At 36.8% G+C, this 22,296-nt stretch overlaps 1 protein-coding gene across 1 annotated transcript in view; it reads left to right on the top strand.

Annotated features, from left to right (window-relative positions):
- Positions 1-19,053, top strand: part of slc27a6 (solute carrier family 27 member 6) — a 33,833-nt gene extending 14,780 nt beyond the window's left edge. Inside the window, exons 6-10 of the mRNA XM_017489714.3 lie at positions 4,961-5,051; positions 6,392-6,590; positions 9,226-9,323; positions 10,341-10,471; positions 16,981-19,053. Coding sequence (XP_017345203.1) covers positions 4,961-5,051; positions 6,392-6,590; positions 9,226-9,323; positions 10,341-10,471; positions 16,981-17,157 — 696 coding nt within the window. The 3' untranslated portion in view covers positions 17,158-19,053. The remainder of the gene's footprint in view (positions 1-4,960; positions 5,052-6,391; positions 6,591-9,225; positions 9,324-10,340; positions 10,472-16,980) is intronic.
- Positions 19,054-22,296: the final 3,243 nt, after the last annotated feature.

Raw genomic sequence — 22,296 nt, 5'->3', positions numbered from 1 at the left:
GCACCTTTGTGAAGCTGCTATCTATTGTGACAACGTTTGCGATTAAAGGTTACTTTAGAATGTCAAATTCCTACATTTTATTAACAAAGCATGTCGTATGTTAAACTGGTTTTTAACAAATGACAAAGTTTAAGTGATTTTTATGATGTTGATGTTACAAATCACCTAGCCAATTTGTGTGGTTTCAGAACATGAAAGATAAGAGACTTGCAAGTGTGAGAGTGGTCTAGGTAGTGGCAAAAAGACCATTTCAAGTGCACAAATAAAGCAAAAGACAATGAGTAATAGATTCAGTAAGAAAAGTATCATTTCCAGTTCTGATAGACTTGATAGAGGCTGATAGAGGTCTCATGCTGTAGTAAAATGTATGGACACGTATTATACACACTGATTACGTGATGTTCCAGTAAAGCAGATTAAGAATAGTACACACGGTGTCATGTGGTGTATTTGAAACATCAAACTTGTTCTGGTCTTGCTACAATGAGAGGGCTGAAACACATGACTCCTATTCAAGACACATCATTAGGTATTTGAATTACTGCAACAAAAATTGTATACTTTCAACAATCACTTCACTCTTAAGAGAACTATGCTTGAAGAATTTATTTATTTATTTTATAGATCAACCAGCAGGAATGTAAAGTACTGGAACCTACTGAATACATGTGGGAGATTTTAGACCGATGTGTTAGACAGTGCTCTCCATCACCAAACCACCAGAGTGAATATGTTTTGGAAAAATATTGTTCATCCCTCCAGTACAGTTCTAGATACTTGTGGAATCTACTGTATGCCAAGGCACACTAAAGCTGTTGTGGTGGATCGCCACTTTAATAAGTCACCTTATGTTATTTTTCCTCTTAATCGGTTACTCGTCTGTTTTCCTCATTTTGGATTATGAGCACATGCCAGAAGCTGCTGTGACTATTTTTATGACTACTTTATTAGATAGAATACCATAGTAAGCTGTTGAACTGGGAGAACATATAGACCAGTGATCAGATATCATCTTGGAAAATTGTCATAGATAGTGTAATATGATCTTTTCTTCCCAGACACTGCAAATAACTATTACTATTTTTAAGTGGCTCCTGTGTAATAAATAAAGAAAATAAATAAATAAAGGTTTCTCTTTCACACAGAACTGAATGTACAGAAGTGCCAATATTTACAGTTAACCTCTTGCTTTGCTGCTACAGGAGACCCCTAAAAAAACCTGTGCTATTTTGCTTTCTTACATAAAGCAGCAGTCAGACCAAGTGTGAATACAATTTGCTTGGTGGAAAAGCCAAGGACATGGATATGACAGACATTTTCTTTCTGGTAGCAGTTACTTTGGCTTTGTGTCAACTTTATCTATGTAAACATTGAACTGTGAATCAATGAACCTTGGTCTCGTGAGCCAATAGAAAACATAACGGTCAGTATTTTTCTTATCTTTGTTGTTACGATACAGGGAGGTGAGGTGGGAGCAGGTGCAGATCAAAGTCTTTATTTCTCGAACACAAGGTCAATAAACATGAGCAGCGATACGCGGTCTTAGGCATGAAGCGAGATTCAAGGTATGAAACAAACAGGACACGAGAATACAACCGCTTAACATCGAGTTGGCTAACACTTTCATGTACTTAGACTTAGTTAGCTAGTTAACCGTATCTCCAAAAAATAGTGAGCGAAGTGCAATGTAACATGACGGCTTTAAATAGCAAACACAATCAAATTAAACACAGACAGCTGGAGTAAATCAAGACACACTCTCGAACATCAACCAATGCTTAAACGGGGAGAACCAAAACAAGCAAAGGTCCGTGCCCATTTACAAGAGTGCAGTCTCGCGTGCTCTAAAGCCGCTTGTGCATGTCGACGCCGCAGTGCCATCTGCTGGTGGGAGCATAACATTTGTCAATAATAAGTCTATGATAACAGTGCAAGATTGAAATGTGGTGCACGTTGGCACTTTCTGTACATGTCAGATACGTTACGATTTTCCTTTTTATCATGGATATTTCTTTGTTTCTTTTTTTTTTCCCTTGTGGACTTGACGACATGATTTTCTTTTTTATAAGCTCTTTTATAATCCCACAATTATAGACAGAAATTATCACAATGGGAAGACGGTGTTCACATGTTAAATCTGTGACTACAGAGACTTAAACATTATTTGTATAAAGTATAAAAAATTTATAAAACTTACCAGACCATGCATCCTACTGTCACATCTACCCTGAGCAGGAAGTAGGAAAGGGGTTCTCAGAGTTACAGCTGACCGTGACATTGCATGATTTATTTAGGATTATAAAAAAATATGATGTAAAGTCTTTGATCATCAGTTTTTTATGGAAAATATAATTTAAGATTTACTTTATTTTTTGTTTAAAATGAGAGGCAGAGATCTGTAAAATATCACATTTAGATTTATGAATTATTGCATTTTTAAGCACTTTTTTAGGCAGTTTCATATTGTGACCTCTTGATGTTTTCCAAGTAGAGCATGCATTTAGAAGAATTGTAATGAAATTATTATTATTATTTTAAATTATAAGCAATAAATGCCCAGAGTATACAGATTACAATTAGATTTAACTTTAAGTTAAGTATTTTTATTTTTAGGAATTTCTTCATTTTTACCATAAAGAGGACTTTTGTGTGTAGGACACGTTTTGTCCCTTATCTCAAGAATCAGTGACACCTGTTTGGGCAGACAGGTTGCTTGATTTGTTTAATGTTTCCCTTTTCGTGCCAGTAATAAAATATAAAGACCAGTTGGGTGTTTACATTTTTTTTTATTATTATTATGTTCTATACTTAACTCTTAAATGCATGCATGTTTCGCCAATCATTATTAGATATTCGGGTCGTTAGCGTGGATGGATCTCTAAACTTCCCCTATAGTATAAAACTGTACTAATGTTTTATTAACAATAACAAAATAATAAAATCCTTATATTTTGACATTTTATTTGTCAATAAACATATAAAAATATATACACCATTAAAATTATGCACTTATACTGTAATTCACACACTAAAATAGTAAAAGTATGTAAGCATTTTCATGCAATCATTTCAGTCACCATAACAAAATTAAAATCATTACAATATTTAATATTTTCGTAATTAAAGTAATTTCATAATGTATAATTTTCATGGCTAAAAACGGGGACTGTTCCATGGCTGAGCCCAGATTCTTCTCCATGTATTTTTTGCAGCTCAGCTAGTAGCCCAAGTTTTATTTTATGAAAGCTGAGGTAACTTAGCTGTCAATGTCAGAAAAAGTCGGATTCATCATAAAACTTGCCTCGAGTGTTGTCACTGTTTGTACGACTACCAGACCGATAAAATATAAAACTTTTCTAACTAGGCTAGTTTGGTGTCACTAGCCAAGGGGAGGTATAACTAAGCTATGGATTTACCTGCTACAGTGCCATGCAAAGTACATTATCTTTCCTTATGCTCTGCTCATATCATATTCACATAAACTGGAACTCATATAGACATTTTACACACCTTGTTTTCCTGCTCAGCATCAGAGGATGTTACTGTTTCAGTTTCAACCCATTTACTGGTATAAAATATAAAAATAAAAAAACGGCATATGTCCATTTCCTTCACAGTGACTGTGTGAGCTAGTGATCGACAGAATTGAGAGCTGTCCGCCAATAAGAAACGAGTGTTTCCATGTATTTTCCTGTAAACCCTGTCTGATTGGTCTCGCCTCCGTTCATAGAAGATATAAAATTACAATACCGCCATCTTCTTTTACTGATGTTCAGTTACGTAGTGACAAACGGCTCCAAGTGGAGAATTATTCAGGGCTTAAGAAAAGATCTTTGGGGCTACAGCCCCCAATGCCCAGGCCAGGTTACGCCCCTGCCTAAAAACAATATTATCAAATAATGTTATGATAAGCAAATGTGGCACCTTCTGTACTTCGCCCAGTAAATTCAACATCTGGCTCATATTGAGAATCAGGATCATTCCTATTATCATGTTCGTAATCATCAATATCAGTAGTTTGTTTGCTGACAGCTTTATCATCAAATCCGCCATCAAACAGCGATAGTATTTGATTAGAAACTTATTCTGCAGTAAATCGCTGAACCATGTCAAATTTTGTAACGTTTCTTTTACACCTGGGGTCATTATGACCATGATCATGACACATTACATCATCATTGTTTACCAAACATTCCCACCTTGAAAAATAAAAGTGAATTGCACTTATTAAACCATGAGAGATTCAGTATTGCTGCGCAGAAAAATATACTTGCACTATTGCACACCTCGGGTCAGTAGTTACCCTATAGACTTTTTACAATAAATTAATTATAAAACAGATCTTATTTCGACAATTTTATATTTTTTTCTTGTTATATTGTCGTTGATAAACAGATTGAGGAATACTAAGTAAATAGAGGTCTAATATGGAAAAATTAATGATGGGGAGGGTACTGAATGATGTCCTGGGTTGCTAACGACCCGAGGTATGCGTTTAAGGGTTAATACAGTACATTATTATGTGCAGTATGTTACAGAATAATATAGTATATAAGCATAGAATGTAATAAGTAAAAAATGCCCAAAATTAAGACAAGCCCTTGTTCAGTCTGCTATCTAGTCAACGTGCAGTTTTACATTGATGGACTGCAGACTGAACATGTGCTTGTGATCATTTTGTAACAGTTAGCATAGAGTAAAAATTCCGTTGGTTGCTTATAAATCTAAATATTTCTGCATATTGCAATTTTTTATATAAGCCCAACCAATACATATTTTATCATTTATACACTAAGCATGGAGCTGTCCTGTCAACCTAAACAAAAACGTTTTTTTCGGTCATTTTTTTTCTCTCTGCCTGCTGTACCTTTGTTGTTAGCAATGTTCACACTTCTGGAGTATATGTAAAATACTATGTGAACACCCAAAATGTAACATTTCTACTTCTGTTGTTCTGCAGATCCTGTTTAAGTATGACTTGGTGAAATATGACATGGCAAAAGATGAACCTGTGAAAGATGAACAGGGTTTCTGTCAGCGGGTTGATAAAGGTGAGGCAATGCAAGTTTTGTTGTTTTTGACCAAGTCTTTAAAAAAAGAAATCAACAGTCATCCTGTAGAACTAGTCTGGACAAAAAAGAAAGTCTCTGTGACACTGGAACTGAGAATAGGCTGATGAGAGTCAAAGGGCCATGAAACCAGAAATGTACAATAACATGAAACTTTGTATCATTCACAAATTGTGCCTGAATTCTTCTCTCAATATCGTTGTATTCATATGTAGATATTTTATTTAATATTATTAATAATTGAAGTTTTATTGAGCATCTTGCAGAACCAGCCAGTTCTTCTGGAGACTTTGACTTTTACACTTGCTACTTATTTTTGCAGCAAAACCCAGCAGCCTTCATTATGTTTTTTTTGTCTGAAAAGTGGTCTCTTATGTAATATGCTGCTTTTTTTCCTTCTTTAATTAACATAGAAACATTTTGCTGTAACGTTTCATTTTGTGTTGGAAAATGAATGTTTGGAAATCTAAAATGTTTTTGTATGGACTCGATAACGTAGAAGTCATAAAATCTATAACAAAGTTTGTACAAAAAAGAAAAATAGGATGCCTAAGATGTTTGCACAGTACTGTATAGTGTCAGGCAAAACCAAAAGACATAAAAGAAAATGCATCAAAGATTTTTAATAACATAAACATGTACAAGCATTTACAAAAAGCAGGCATGAAAGCACAGAGTGCTTTCATAAGAAAATTATTACACAAAATACACAAAAATTGTCTCAACATGCTGTAGTGTTTGAAAGCTAAAGCAATTCTTTGACATTTTTGATGACAAAAATCAAACATTCTCATAAGACTCATATAATGATTTTTGACACGTGCAATAGAAATGCCTAATTGAGATTTTATGGATTTTGAGATGATCATATCGGCACCAGGAGTTTGCATGTTCTCCCCGTGCTGCGGGGGTTTCCTCCGGGTACTCCGGTTTCCTCCCCCAGTCCAAGGACATACATGGTAGGCTGATTGGTATGTCCAAAGTACCTGTAGTGTATGAATGGGTGTGTGAATGTGTATGTGATTGATTGGCACCCCATCCAGGCTGTACCCCACATTGTGCCCCATGCTCCCTGGGATAGTCTCCAGGTTCCCCGCCCAGAAGGATAAGCGGTATAGAAAATGGATGGACATTGGGACCATATCAGTATTGGCTCGGATGCAACATGTTTTTCTAATCCAACCGATTTATAGATTTATGCTGTGGAAACATGTGATCTTGATAGGCCAATACTAATATGACCGATATTGCTATCATTTCTAAAATAGAAAAATGCGATTGTGTCATCATTACTAAACTGAGCCCGAATTGCTTGTTCCCAGGTGAGATGGGTTTGCTGTTGTCCCAAATCAGTTCCCAAACTCCATTCTTTGGCTATGCTGGGAGCAAACAGCTAACTGAGAAAAAGCTCATGAGGAATGTGTTTAAGAAAGGAGATGCCTATTTCAACACGGGCGACCTGATGGCCGAGGACCAGGACAACTTCATCAGCTTTAAGGACCGAGTGGGCGACACTTTCAGGTAAGGCAGGAAATGTATTCTGCCTGTTGCAGGGGTCTCCGGCTTTTCATATTCATGGCGATCATTTCTAAACCAGAGTCAGATCACTGGTTCTAGGTCACGATTCACTTTGCAAACAACTGCCACACTGTGTCAGAAAGTAAACCTGATACCATGATTGGGCTCATGATTGAAATGATAAGTTGCAGTGCATCCCACAGGACTGTGTCAAACCAATTTTTTTCTCATCTTTGGTTTCCATTAGGGTCCTGCTGATCTGCTCTACTCTCTATCTTTCAGTTCAGTTCAGTTCAGTGCAGTTCAGTGAACTTTTTTGGCATGACCTCTCTCTCTGTCTCTCTTTCTTTGTAACCAAAACATGAAAAATACTTCAATAATTGCTTTAAATTGTAATTTAACAGTAGATCTGTACTGTTACAATGGATATAAAAAAGTCTACACACCCTATTAAACCTGTCCAGGTTTTTATGCCGTTAAAGAATGGAACTAAGATAAATCATGTCAGATCTTTGGCCACCTTAACGTGAAATTGCAGAGTATACAAATAAAATGAAAACAATATGAATTTTTTTTTAGGGTAAAAAAGGAAAAAAAAACAACTTACATTAACCTAGTTGCATAAGTGTGTACACAGCTAAACTAATACCTTTTTGATGCACCTTTTGATTAAATTACTTTTCAATTTGGGGTAAGAGTCTTATCAGGTTGGCACATCTTGACTTGGCAATATTTCCCACTCTTTCTTCCAAAAACATTCTAGAGCCATCAGATTGTGAGGGCAAATTGGATTCAGAACTTGGCTCTGGTTAAGTCATTCAAAATCATTGATCTTCTTTTGGTAAAGCCATTCCTTTGTTGATTCGGATGTATGCTTTGGGTCACTGTCATTCTGAAAGGTGAAATTCCTTCTTACTAGCAGACAACTGAAGGTTTTACACTGAAATCGACTGGTATTTGTAGCTATTCATGATTCCCTCCACCCAGACATGTGAAGAAAATGAGAGATTGTTGTCAAATGCATAGAGTAATCAGTACTCGTCAGATATTCCTGCCATAGATCTATTGGCAGCCTCTTTGTTGAAAGGTATCCATCAGGACAGGGGTATAAAAGAATTTCCAAAACATTAGATGTACCATGGAACACTGTGAAGGCCATCTTCGAGAGAAATAGAGAAAATGGAGCACCACAGCGACGTCAACAAGAACAGGACGTCCCTCCGAAATTTATAAAAGGACCAAGTGAGATACCATACGGCAGGGGTGTCAGACGTACGGCCCACGGGCCAAAACCGGCCCGCTAGGGGGTTCAATCCGGCCCACAGTATGAATTTTGAAAGTGAAAAAATGCATAAAAAGACACGAACTAGAAATTTTTTATAAAATGCTATTCCTAAATTATCCGCTAGGGGCGCACTGTTTTAGTCAGAGTAGAAGACGCGGCACAACTCTGGGACTCAGACCGAACAGCAGATGGTAGCAATGCGTTTCTGCTGTTTGTTATTGCGGTGTAGTCTAACCTATTTTCTTCTCGCCCCCACACCCTCATTAGCCAAAATGTCTTTGTCAAAAGACTTTGTCTTTTTTGACAAAGGACCAAAAGATGCTAAGTTTCAGGAGCAAAAACAAAGTAGTCTAGACATGACGAACTCCTTTAAAATGCTGCTTCAGACACTGATTGCACTTAAAGAATACAGTTCTGTGAAAATGAATCCTCGCTGTAGTAATAGTTAAAAAATGTACAATTTAATGTTAGTCAACAGCTTCACTACAAAAGAGTTTGGTTTGGTGGAATCCTATTGTTCATGCAATGCCATACATTTTAAAGTTCAACAAAATCAATAAAGTTCAATTTTTCAGTTCCAAATAAGTGTGACTTAAACTATTTTGCATTTGTACAAACACTGTGACCAGTTGTAATGCGCTCATGTAAGTGATAAGCAGAAGCAAATTGCACATGTTTGTCTTAAGAAATCTGAGGTTGTTCATGATGTTTTATAAAAGGATATTTCATTAAATCTGAAGATTTTCCTAATGTACTTGTACTTCTTTGCACGAAAACATAGGGAAAAATATGGAAATATGCTATGATTTTACTGGCCCGGCCCACTTTACATCTAATTAGGCTATATGTGACCCCTGAACTAAAATGAGTTTGATAGCCCTACCATACAGGCTGTGTAAGCTCTTGGTGGACCATAGCTTCAGCAGTCAGGTGAAACCCAGAAGCTGTGAAGGAAATCCTACAAAAACGGTTGGTCTTCACTTGGGGTTAAGCAGAATAATTAAATTGATGACAGCTTTATGATAATTACTTTTGAACATGAGATTGAATGTGATTGGTTCATTTTGAACACAGCCCCTTACCATTTCCATATTTTTCCCTAAACTCTTCCTGGGATTTTTTTTACACTTAATTTTTTTTTTTACATGTCATTTCACATTGAGGGTGGATAAAGTTCTGACATGATTTATCTTGGTTTCATTTTTATTTATTATTATTTTTTTTGCATCACAAAAACCTGCCATTTTAACAGGGGTGTGTAGACTTTTTACATCCATTGTATATGAAACAGGCCTCCAGTTAAAGTTGCATAGACCATGGCTGATCCTGTAAGCATGCATGTGTTATTTTCAGGTGGAAGGGTGAAAATGTGGCCACCACTGAGGTGGCAGAGATTCTTGGACTGCTGGACTTTATTCAGGAAGTCAATGTGTATGGAGTGGAGGTTCCAGGTAATAAAACATGGCGTTTTTATAAAAAAAAATCATTAAAGAATTTTGTTTATCCAAAGAAAATGTGAAGTTTGGTTGAGACAATACTGAGATTATAAAAAGATTAGAGCTCAGAGTTCTCACTGCAGAGATTACAGTTGTGAATAGAGCTTACTTCTTGTCTATGTCTGGCAAGAGGTTATATTTGGAATCGATTAAAGGGTTTTGGTGTGAAGCAGACAGACCTATTCATCTCAGATGGTGGGAGAATGCTGCCACCAAATGGCTGACCTGTATCAATCACCAGCTTTGAGATAGCATCCTGGTGTCAAACACTTAGATGAAAATCTATCAGATTCAAACACTACACATATTAAACAGACAAAACAGCAGAATCAGCATCATGATAAACTAGATGGCATAATAAACTTGATGTAGTCTATAAGTTCTATAAGTCAGCTGAAATGTGCATTCAAACAAGACAAATGATTTTTCTGAATTTTGTAACATTAAAAAGATCTTAATTCTAATATCCTTTTATGAAGCCAATGAAATGAACTATGTTCCTTCATGGCAACAGAATAGAATAATAAATAGTTGTATAATCATGTTTTACTGCACATGACAACATGTATTTTCAATAGGAACCTCAATCTGATACAATTAGACAACACATTTATCTAATTACTATACTTTACACATTTTAAAGTATTTTATAAACCACATGAATTGTGATCAAGGCCAGATCTACACAGATAGAAGCAATGTTTATAATGTCTAAAATCGTAAAATCAGGTAGGTCAATAATGTAGGTTAACACGTTTCTACTCACACCCAATGTGCATATTATTGACACATGATGCTGCTGCTGCATTGTCCAGGATGAAAAACTATTAATCGAAAAAAAAAAGACTGTTAATCTCTTGAGGATATAAATATTTCAGTGTTTACAACAGCAGTAATGCTGACATAAGGAGTACTGACCATGTGTTCATCTCACTGAATAGAAAAAATGAATGAACAAATGTTCTGTCGCAGGCCATGAGGGTCGAGCTGGCATGGCTTCAGTGATCATTAGGCCTGACTGCGTGTTTGACGGAAAGAAGCTGTTTGAGAACATCATGGATCACCTACCAGCCTATGCCCGCCCTCTCTTCATCAGAATACAGGTAAGATTAAGCACTTAGTGGATTTCTGAGTGAGTTGTACTTAAGCGCTGAACAACATAATGCTGTAAATACAGAATATTTATGTTTTGTACCTTCTAGTTGAAGGACCTTATAGTTTAAATGACTTTTTCTGTGACAAGCCTGCCCCCTGCTGTTGATAGCACAATACATTACAATACAGAAATTAATAGAATAGAGAAATTAAAGGAGTACTCCAGCAGTTTTCAACCTCATCTCTATCTATTGCATCTGTAGATCATGTGTGATTATTGTATAATTTGTCTCCTCAGAAATAGGACTACTTTCTTCATTGGGAAGAGTATTTATTTAGGCATTACTAAGTTGTATGTAGTTGGGTGGGTGCTTCCATGGGAAACCATGGGAAAGCACACATAACTGTTGTATTGCTTCAGTGTTTGAAAGTTGGATGCATTTACATAGGAATATTTTAGTTACACAAATCTATCTAAAATATTTTGTGTTGATTTTGTGTTATATAGTCACATATTTGAACTCTTTCTCGCAGTACATTGGCATTCCATTTCACTAGCGGAATGGAAATCGACTTATCTGACATTTTCAAACAGTATAACCAAATTATTGATTATATCGCTGCAAATCTGTTATAAGATTAGTCAGGACACTGTTGAGTTTTCTCTGTGTAGAGTATCATGACTCTCTGTTCAGCTGCTGGTGAGAATCGCCATGGGAAATGGGAGGAGTGTGAGCCCCTCCTGGGCAAACAATCCACACCTCTCCACAAAAACATTGGTACAAAGATAAAACAGACAACACTATTAAAGCTTTTTTGATACCAAAACACCATATACAACTGCCACAATAAAATTATAAACCGCGTTTATAACATTTACTTAAACCTTTCAGGATAGGTACAAATAAATACTGCAAATTCTTAAGCCCTTAGTGCAGGGGTGGGCAATTATTTTTTCCATGGGGCCACATGAGAAACAGAAAATATTGTGAAGGGCCGGACCAAAAGGCTGAACTCAATTCTGCATAATATTAATTGTATTTCTTTATAAAAAGCAGTAAATAGCACTGTTTTGACACGTTGGTAAGCATGGTAAGAGTTTATGTTATGATTAATCAATGAAAACGTGAGGTTGCCTTACAAAAAATGTCATTTATTCAATCAAATTTCCCAAAACAATGGTAAACAAAATGTGAACATTTTTACCATTTGTGACTTATTATATTAGTGATCATTTTCATTCACATTCACCCCAAAACACATTTTGAGTTTCATATACTGTTGGAAAGAGATTCTTAGCTTTCTAAAGACATAACAACATTGTCTTTGTACTCCAAATATTAAGCAAGATACATCATATTATAATAATGATTGTCACTGAACTGTGATTTTGAGAAAAAGGCCTCCAAAGAAAATGTCCCAGTTCACTGCTAGTTGGTGCCTTTAAATGCCTACATTTGTAGTCTAACCACCTCATTTGGTGTTTTTCAGTTCTTTTTTCTTGTTCAATGAGAGAAATCTAGTCTCTGTTGGGCTTTAATGAGTGCATCAAAATCAGGTTGAATGTCTGAGGTGGAGATGCGAAGCACAGCTGACAGATGAGCATCAGTGAGAGAGGATCTATACCTGGGTTTGGCAAACTTCATCACTGAGAATGTTTGTTCACATATGTAGGTAGAGCCAAAGAGAACCAACATCTTCTGAGCATGTCTCCTCATGTTTGGAAAGTTATCCTCCTTGAGAGAAGAGTAAAAATCCAGCAGTGATCCTGAATTAAAGTGCTCTGCTAGTACTGCATCAGACTGCAGGTCAGTGAGTTCCAGCTGAACATCACTGGGTGCATTATCCACACTGCAGGTAAAGGGAGAGGAAATCAAGTGCATTTCATCCTCGATTGTTCTGAGATCTTCAAATCGCCTTGAAAACTCAACATGCAGTGCTCCTAACATGGATGAGTACCTGCGGAGGTGATCAGCTGATGGTGTGACTTCTTTCAGGGTTTGCATGTGAGTGAGAGTGTTGCTCTCCAGTTGGCTTGAAAGAAACTTCAACTTTCTCATAAAAGCCTTCACCAGGCTGTGCATTTCATGAACAAAAAGGCCCTTGCCTTGCAGTTTGGTGTTTAGTTCATTCATCAGTGCAGTCACATCAACAGCAAATGCAAAATCTGCCATCCAGTCCTTATCTGAGAGCTCTGGGATGTCTTTGCCTTTCTTCTCACAAAACTCTTGAATCTCTGCTTTCAGGTCCCAAACTCTTTTTAGAATTTTGCCCAGGCTGAGCCATCTGACTGCTGTGTGGTAGCGGATGTCACTATGTTCAGTCTCATGCTACTCCAAAAGTAAAACAAACTGTCTGTGATTCAATGCTCGTGCCCTGATGAAGTTAACTATTTTAGTTACAGCATCAATGACATGTTTAATTTTTAGCACTGACCTGCACAACACATGCTGATGTATAACACAATGCAAAATTACCAATTTCTGATCTGCGTCAATTTCAGTCACTTTATCTTGCATACGTTTCAAAAGTCTGACATTTTACCCTGTTACATTTGGACAACCGTTCATTGTGACTCCTGCCAGCCTTTCACATTTCAGTCCCAGCGTCTCCATGCATGTATTTACCTCCGTGAAAAGATCGCTCCCTGTCGTCGTCCCTTTCATTGGCCGCATTGCTGCCAGCTCCTCTGTAATCTTGAAGTCCGTTATCCCACGGACAAATATGAGTAACTGGGCGGTGTCACGTACATCAACGCTCTCGTCTAAAGCCAAGGAGAAAAAGTCAAAACTTCCCACCTCACGTTGCAGCTGAAGCTCCAAATTCCCCGATCCTTGATCCTCGATCCTTCTCTGGACAGCGGGACTTGCTCAAATGCTCCTTTTTTTTCAGGGCATATTAGTGCTGCAGAGTCCGCCAAGGACTCTTTGACAAACTCCCCCTCCGAGAATGGCTTACTGTTCTTAGTGATTTTGTGGGATATCATAAAGCTGGTCTTAGTTGCTGCATCCCTGGATGTGTGAAGCTTGGTAAAAAAAAGCCTTGCTGCTGTTGTAGCTTAGCTAGCAAAGCTTCCGATATCCGCGCCTTTTCAGCATCATTCAAGTTTTTGTATTTCTCTGCGTGTTTCGTCTCAAAACGCCGAGTCAAACTGTAATCCTTAAACACGGCGATCTGCTCTCCGCAAACTAAACACATGGCTTTACCTCTGACTTTAGTAAATAAATACTTAGCAGTCCATTTTTTGTTGAAAACCCTGGATTCAGCATCTACCTTTCTTTTTTTAGCATGAGCAAACATTTTTGAGGGCTAAAATTGCCTTGTGACCTGCTTGTGTTGATTCAATCATGCGCACGTATTGATATTACGTACATTATGCACATGAATAAAAAAACTATTTCAAAATAAAAGCAATGCAGCTTCAGTAAATGCATGAGGTAAAATTGGAAAATATGTTTATTTTGTAATTTCCACTTAACCTTACGCGGGCCGGTCAGAGTCAACCAAAGGGCCGTATGTGGCCCGTGGGCCGTACAATGCCCAGGTCTGCCTTAGTGTCTACTTGCATATGAGCCAGTAGCCACTATTGTGGAGTGTGACAACCCAAATAAATTTAATGCTGAACACGGGCAGCACCAAAACATGCGGAAATTAAATTTTTTGGCCTCTGGTAATGATCCAATTTTACACATCTGTGAGTGGCAAAAGTATGTGCAAGTCTACGATTAGCAGTTAATTTGAAGGTGAAATTAGAGTCAGTTGTTTTCAATCAGTGGGATGACAATCAGGGGTGAGTGAACACTGTTTAATTTAAAGAACACGGATCTACCAAAGTCTGATCATCACAACACATGTTTGTGGGAGTGTATCATGTCACGAACAAAGGAGATTTCTGAGGACCTCAGAAAAAGAGTTGTTGCTCATCAGGCTGGAAAAGGTTACAAGACCATCTCTAAATAGTGTGGACTCCAATCCAATCCAATCCAATACCAATCCACAGTCAGACAGATTGTGTACAAATGGAGGAAATTTAAGACCATTGTTACCCTTCCCAGGAGTGATCGACCAACAAAGATCACTCCAGGAGCAAGACGTGTAATAGTTCGTCAGGTCACAAAAGATGCCAGGGTAATTTCTAAGCAACTAAAGGCCTCTCTCACATTGGTTAATGTTAATGTTTGAGTCCACCATCAGGAGAACTCTGAACAATAAAAAGAACATTGCTGCCTGTCTACATTTTCTAAAGATCACGTGGACAAACCAGAAGGCTAAATGGACAAATGTTTTGCAAACGGATGAGACTAAAATAGAACTTTTTGGTTTAAATGAGAAGTGTTATGTTCGGAGAAATGAAAACACTGTGGTCCAGCTTATGAATCTTATCCCATCTGTGAAACATGCTGGTGTCAAGACATCTGTAGATAAACTGCATCTCAAGAGAAAGTGGGTCATGCAGCATGACAACGACCCTAAGCACACAAGTCGTTCTACCAAAGAAGAATAAAGTTAATGTTTTGGAATGGCCAAGTCAAAGTCCTGACCTTAATCCAATAGAAATGCTGTGGAAGGACCTGAAGCAAGCAGTTCATTGAGGAAACTCATCAACATGCCAGAGTTGAAGCTGTTCTGTACTGAGAAAAGGGCTAAAAGCCGATGTGCAGGACTGATCAACAGCTACAGAAACGTTTAGTTGCAGTTATTTCTGCACAAGGGGGTCACACCAGATACTGAAATCAAGGGTTCACATACTTTTGCCACTCACAGATATGTAATATTGAATCATTTTCCTTAATAAATAAATGACCAAATATAACCCAAATATAATATTTTCATCTCATTTGTTTAATTGGGCTCTCTAGGTCTTTCAGGACTTGTGTGAAAATCTGATAATGTTTTATGTCATATATGTATATATGTATATATATAAGCATTTCACACGTACAGTGGTGCTTGCAAGTTTGTGAACCCTTTAGAATTTTCTTCTGCATATATATATATATATATATATATATATATATATATATATATATATATATATATACACACACACACACACACATATATATATATATATATATATATATATATATATATATATATATATATATATATATATATATATATATATATATATATATATGCAGAAGAAAATTCTACAGGGTTCACAAACTTGCAAGCACCACTGTACGTGTGAAATGCTTGCTTCCCCACTCAAAATCTGAGAAAAAGAAGAAATGTTTTGGAGCTACTTTCAGGTATTTTATGTGGTTTTTGAGATGTAGTTGAGCTTGAAATTTTGCTGAAACCTGTCAACCCTGGTAAATGATATTACCTCGAAGACAGTTGAACTTATGTCTAAACCCACTCAAAATGAGCTGCTGGTCTGTATCCTGGAGGACTGTATGTTGTTGAGTCTAATACGGTGTCTAATACAGTGTCTAATACAGGATTACTCTAAACATTCACTAGATGGTAGCCTACAGCAGCTTACTTTGGATGGAGGCTATGTTATTAATGCCTGCCTGCCCCATCAAAATCTCTGGCCACAAGCTGCTGCTGATATTGGCAGACACTTTTATCCAGGGCAATCACAAAAATACTTGTCTGCTTGGACGAGCATTTTTTGTTATTATCTTATGCAAGTGTAGGTCAGGTGAAAGAAACACTGTCTGAAACGCTACCTAGCTAAGGCACTGTGAGAAACAGGAATCAGTGATGATACTGCACATGACTAGTGATGGTTGGTCATGATATTGAGTGTAAGGGCTAAAACATTCTACTATCACCCAAAAAAAAAAATAAATAAAATGGAGGCCCGAATAATCAAAACACATTAACATATACAACCAGTAACACAGTTACTATCATGAAACCATTGTAATTCACCCTTATAGCATGGCACTTCATCATAGGAATAAAACTGTTATGCATACAAATAACAGTATGTTATAAAGACTTTTATTTTTTTCACTAGTGTTACTAGTCCATAATCATGGCGTGTCTCTTCCAAACAGCAATTGTGGTAAAACATTGTGTTTGTGTAAATGCATCTGCAATCTGTTTCTTCATGTAATTTGTAATTTGACTGGATGGTGTGTAAATAGTCCATCTACTTCTAGTTTCTCTCCTAAAGGCATTTTTTTTTTTTTTTTTTAAAGTCAGTGATTAAGAAAGTAATCCACTTTGTTCATGTTTATTACACCTGCTATTCTACTCAACACGCACTTTTCCAATCACTGCGAATGATATGTTCTGGATATGTCAGTAAAGCAGGACTAAATAAATTGAATAAGTATTTTATTTCCTTCAAAAATACATATGATTAGTGTATCTATTGAAGTGACTAGATTGAGATCATGATGTAAAACACTGTAGCATTCGTTTAATATCTCTGTATTCTGTTTACAATGATATCAAGGCAACTCATTATCCTAAATGATTTCTTGGAAAATGATTGACCTGGAAAGGACATGAAGCACTGTATGACATAATGTTCTTTTATTCCACTGTTTGTTAGGAGTCTATGGAGATGACTGGCACATTCAAGCAGCTAAAGTTCTGTCTGGTGAAGAACGGCTTCAACCCTGCTACCATCTCTGACCCGCTCTATTTCTTAGACTATACAGAGAAATGCTACATTCCCCTCACAGACTCCATCTATGACAGCATAGTATCGGGCCAGCGAAAGCTCTAAAGGCTCCGTTATACTGACAAACCAAATGGACAGGCTGTTCTGAAGGAAGATGCACCTGAATGCACCCAATTCTTTTGTATTGTTGTATATTTGATTGAGTGTGAGAGCAATCCTGAATGACTTGACTAATGTTGAATAATGAATTGCGTCGTGCTTTGTCAACATTTCACAGCGACAGTACTGGTTAATAATGAATTAGGGAGTTTTAATGACTTGAGTGGCCTTTTGCAGAGATGGAGCTGAATAAGAGGCCAGATTCTTACCAATGCCCACCTGGTATCGGGTTCTGGTGCCTCCTCAGTCTGTCTGGCACAGTTTAAAAGGCCAGGTGACTCTTAGCCTTAATACTGCCCCTACTTCATCCTTCATCATCATCTCATCGACTCTCTGTGCTCTGCTGCGTTCCTCCTCGTCAGTGGAGATCAATACAGGAAATGAACACGGCTGCTGTCGTCACCATGAAATTAGATTTCACTTTAGATCTAAAACATTGCTATATTTAAAACTGCAGTCTGCAATTACATACCTCTCTAGAGAATGACAGGGACAAATGTTTATCATTGGAAGCACGTCCTTTCATATGCATCAAGAGCCAAGATCATGAGGTTGTGTAGATTTTTAATAATTAATAATAATTTTAGTATTAGTCATCTAGAGCTCTGTTCGGGAAAATCTTTAGACCAGGATGTCTTTAATGCTTCCTACAAATGTTTCACATATTTTTTAGACTAAATGCAGACTGTATCTTTGAATTCACATTTATTAACATGAATGATTAATAAGTCTCAGTATTGTGGCAACTGTGAACATGGGACCAGTGAAGGAATTTTAGTTTGTAAAGCCAAAGTTATTCACAGCAACGAAACATGTTCAAGTGGTTATTTTATGCACTACTTTCGAGGGTCTAAACAACACCTTTTGTTGTTGTTTTGCCTTCGCACTGTGCCACTTGAAATGAAATATGAATGGGTATTGGAGCTTTTCTTTAAGCTTAAAGAGCTGCTCCAAAAGTCAAAGCAGGGATAAATCAAGTATTTTGGCATGCAGTGCATCACTGCGCAAATGAATAAACAGATACAGCTGCTTACCAAGACACAGTTACAAGTCCAATCTTGTAAATTGCATCCATGATCTATAGTTCCTTGCATAGGTATTCACCCCCTCAAACTTCTCCACATTTTGTAATGCAAGGCACTGTATAATGCACATAAATGTTAAGCTTCCTGATTAAAAAGTTAGTCCTTTCCACAATTCCTAAAAAATTGTGTGAAATAGATGGGATGTAGTTGACATAAAGGAGTTACCACATTTGGCATGGCAATAGGACAAAACCTGTCAAATGAATTCACTGAATTTCCTGGTGTGCCACAATGAATGTTGTAAATCAACAGTTCTATAAACAGTGGGATGTAAACATGAGGTAATATTTGGAACAGCAAGTGAAAGGAAAAGAGTTGGGGTTAAATTTGACAGGCTCTTTCTCAGGACAAATCATTACCTGTCCGTACTGAGCTGTGCGAGAAGTAAGTGCAACTAAATAATATATTGAAATGTCAGTGATACTGAGTTTGAAAGTAATGAAAGTAATATTATATACAATGCACTGCATTATGTAGGTAATTTGTCTATCCACATATACCCTCAAGAGTCTAAAAGTAATAAATGTGCCTTACATCTTATTAATTCGGAGAATTTTTATTGTGCCTTATTTGAGAGTGCCTACACCAAGACCTTAATCTGTTTCCAATTGCCATTTTAATCTTTCCATAATTCAAAATTTATTGTGAATTATAGATTTGTGTGAGTTGTACTGGAATAATAAGTTTAATATAATTTTTCTGAAATGAATTTTCATGCATTCGTTCCAATGTAATAAAAGCAATTTGGTGTTGTGTATTTTGTGTTGTAGCCTTTACTGAACACTGTGATTATAGTTGATTCAGCTATCAACTATTCACGTTATGATTGCAATAACTTGTTTTATTAATAAATAAACCCGTGTTTAATCCTGTTGCATAATTTAAAAGCTAGACATTAGTTGAATCCATGTAAAGCATAGCTTTCATTCTTACAATTGAGTGTGTTCGCTTTTATATTAATATAATAGTGGGGGGGGAGAACCCCAAAATGATCATTTTAAACGTGTATTCTGAATGTGAAAAATGTTCTTGCCGACTTTGTGGCTTCATAACTGTCTCCAACGTCTTTTGCATTCTCTAAACACATATTCTGGTCCTAAACTGATCTTAAATTGAGAGTGACATGTGAATGTATTTGACGGAGCAGTTTGTTTTTTCCCCCTCCTTTTACATGATTTGAAATGCCAAGACAATCCATTCTAATTTCACTTGTGAAATCTTCTAATGTTAAAGAAATGTTGATTTTTAATTATGCGGTGTATCCCCAGCTCAGTCTAAAGCTGGTGATGGAAATGAAAGTTCAGTAGTACACTTTCAGGTATAATGTTAAAGCTAAATTGTTGAATTTGATTGATGCTACCTTTTCTGATGTGTCTGTTTAAAAAATAAAAAAAACAAAGAAAAAAAAATATGTTTAGTGAAGATTCAGTAATAATTGTGGCGTTTTATTCTTTATAGAATTTTCTTTAGGCTGCTTAGTGTTGCTGTCCATTGTGAGTTTCTTTCCATTACTTTTTTTTTCTTCATTTAATTGCTTAGTTCCTGTGTGGTCATGTGTATAGGAAGAGTGACAGTATTCAAGTGTTAAATTTGCCTGTCCCTTAAAGACAGATTAACATACAAGCATATAAAATCTGTTGAAATGTTGGCACAATTTCTTTCAATGATATTACTTTAGTGTTTACTGAGTCCTTATTATTTTTATTATTTATTACTGAATGCTTTTTTAGACCTCATTCAAGAGCATGTCTGTTTCTCACAGCATTTACAGTATTTCTCACAGCACTTGCAGTATGTAATGCATAGACATTCTGGCACAGCATCTATACACTAGACTACAAATACAGGCTTTTAAACCATCAGGTGTTTAAGAACAATAACATTTTTATTAAATAGCTTGGTGATGAGCTTATTGTAAGTGAAGTCATGTTGCTCTGATTTTTGCAGTAATTATGTGCAGACAAATTGAGGGTAGTGGCATAAGCTGCCTGAGGTAAAGGTCCTAAAATAACATGAGCTTGCTTCAGTTATATTTGGAAAGCCTCCTTTGGGTATTGTCTGTACTCGGCCTGTTAGTATTCGGGGTCAGGATGTCTGCATCCTCCTTTTAATTAGGTCTCTGTTATTATTTCCACAGAAGGAATAGTTAGAAAAAAATTACACTTAGTCTTAATTTAAATGTGATCCATCAGCCTAATTAATATATACAGTGGGGGAAACATTTTTTTCAGTAAACATATGTCCAATGAGGCTAATCACAGGAAATTTTCACCAGACATCAGTATTAACTCAAGAAATACACACATATAAAGGAATTTAACATTAAACATAAAAGTTATATATTGGAAATATATTTACTGAAAAAAATGTTGGTGCGTCCAATACTTATTTCCCCCACTGTGTGTGTGTGTGTGTGTGTGTGTGTGTGTGTGTGTGTGTGTGTGTGTGTGTATTTTTCTTTCTTTTTTCTTCATTAAATTTGAAGACAACCAGCTAGCAGGAGTTATCATCACTAACGATAACAGTACATATTGACTTATGATTATTTAGTGCAATATGTATTCCATCCTGCATTATAATATATTGTACAGTATTAGTGGTGTTGCACCGCATTTATGAATTCTCAAATCTTATTGGTCAGAAGGTGTTCATTAATTTCTGTCTTCTCTGTAACATGACAAGCTGTATTTTTTGTCTTATTAACTTCAAGCAAGAGGAAAGAGAGGCTAGTGAGGGGACTGTTTGTAGCTGCTATAAAGTAAGTGATAACAGGAACTAACTTGTCTTGTGGACATTCCAAAACATATGTAAATATAAACAATGAAAAAGAATAACATCCATCCATCCATCCATCTTCTGTACCGCTTATCCTACACAGGGTGCCTGGAGCCTATCCCAAGGAACTCGGGGCACAAGGCAGGGGACACCCGTGGACAGGGTAACCACCCATCACAGGGCATAATCGCACACACACTCACACACTACAGACAATTTGGAAATGCCAGTCAGTCTACAACGCATGTCTTTGGACTGGGCAGGAAACCGGACACCATTGTTGTTCAGTGTCCTCATGATGGTGGACTCATGAACATATGAATGGACTCATGAACATATGAGTGGACTCATGAACATATGAGTGGACTCATGAACATAATATTAGCCAATGTGAGAGAGGCCTTTAGTTGCTTAGATGTTATTGGGAAACTCTGGGTTCCTTTGTGACTTTGTGGACTATTACATGTCTTGCTCTTGGCGTGATTTGTTGGTTGACCACTCCTGGGGAGGGTAACAATGCACTCTTCAAATAGATGTGTTAAAAATAACACATCATGTGTTCATTTTTAGCACACCCACGTGTATAGTTAAGGACAACACATTTTGTATTGCTTTCAACACAATCAGTGTATTAGTACATTTCCACACAAAGATAACACAGACATCAGATTATGATAGGTCCCTGCTCTTTACATAAAACAAGGTGTTCACTCACATCTGATTGCTATCCAATTGACTGAAAACACCCGACTCTTATTTCACCTTCAAATTAACTACTAATCCTAGAGGTTCACATACTTTTCTACTTTTAGGACTTTTATGAAAATCTGACGATGTTTTAGGTCATATATACGGAGATAGAAAGAAAATTCTAAAGGGTTCACAAACTTTCAAGCACCACTGTAACTGTTAGAAACCCTTTTTCACACAGATCTTAGCAAATGCACCTTTAACTGGGCCTACTTTCTCCTGCAGGCAGCAGTGAATATCAGTGGGACACAGATGAAAACCCATTTGACTCACATACCCAATAAAGTGTCAGAGTGTACAGTGGATATAAAAAAGTGTAGCCGGCTGGTAGGTTTTTTTGAAGTAAAAGTATGACACTAAGATACATCATACCTTTTGGAATTGGTCTCATCATACCATTACACATTTACCATTACACTACACATCATACCATTGCCACATGGTTTGGGGTGATTTAGTGGGCCTTGGATGTTTT

The sequence above is a fragment of the Ictalurus punctatus genome, chromosome 16 (assembly GCF_001660625.3).
Source record: "Ictalurus punctatus breed USDA103 chromosome 16, Coco_2.0, whole genome shotgun sequence".
NCBI lineage: Eukaryota > Metazoa > Chordata > Actinopteri > Siluriformes > Ictaluridae > Ictalurus > Ictalurus punctatus.
Note: the sequence above shows the minus strand (reverse complement) of the source record. Positions and strands in the feature narration are given on the sequence as shown.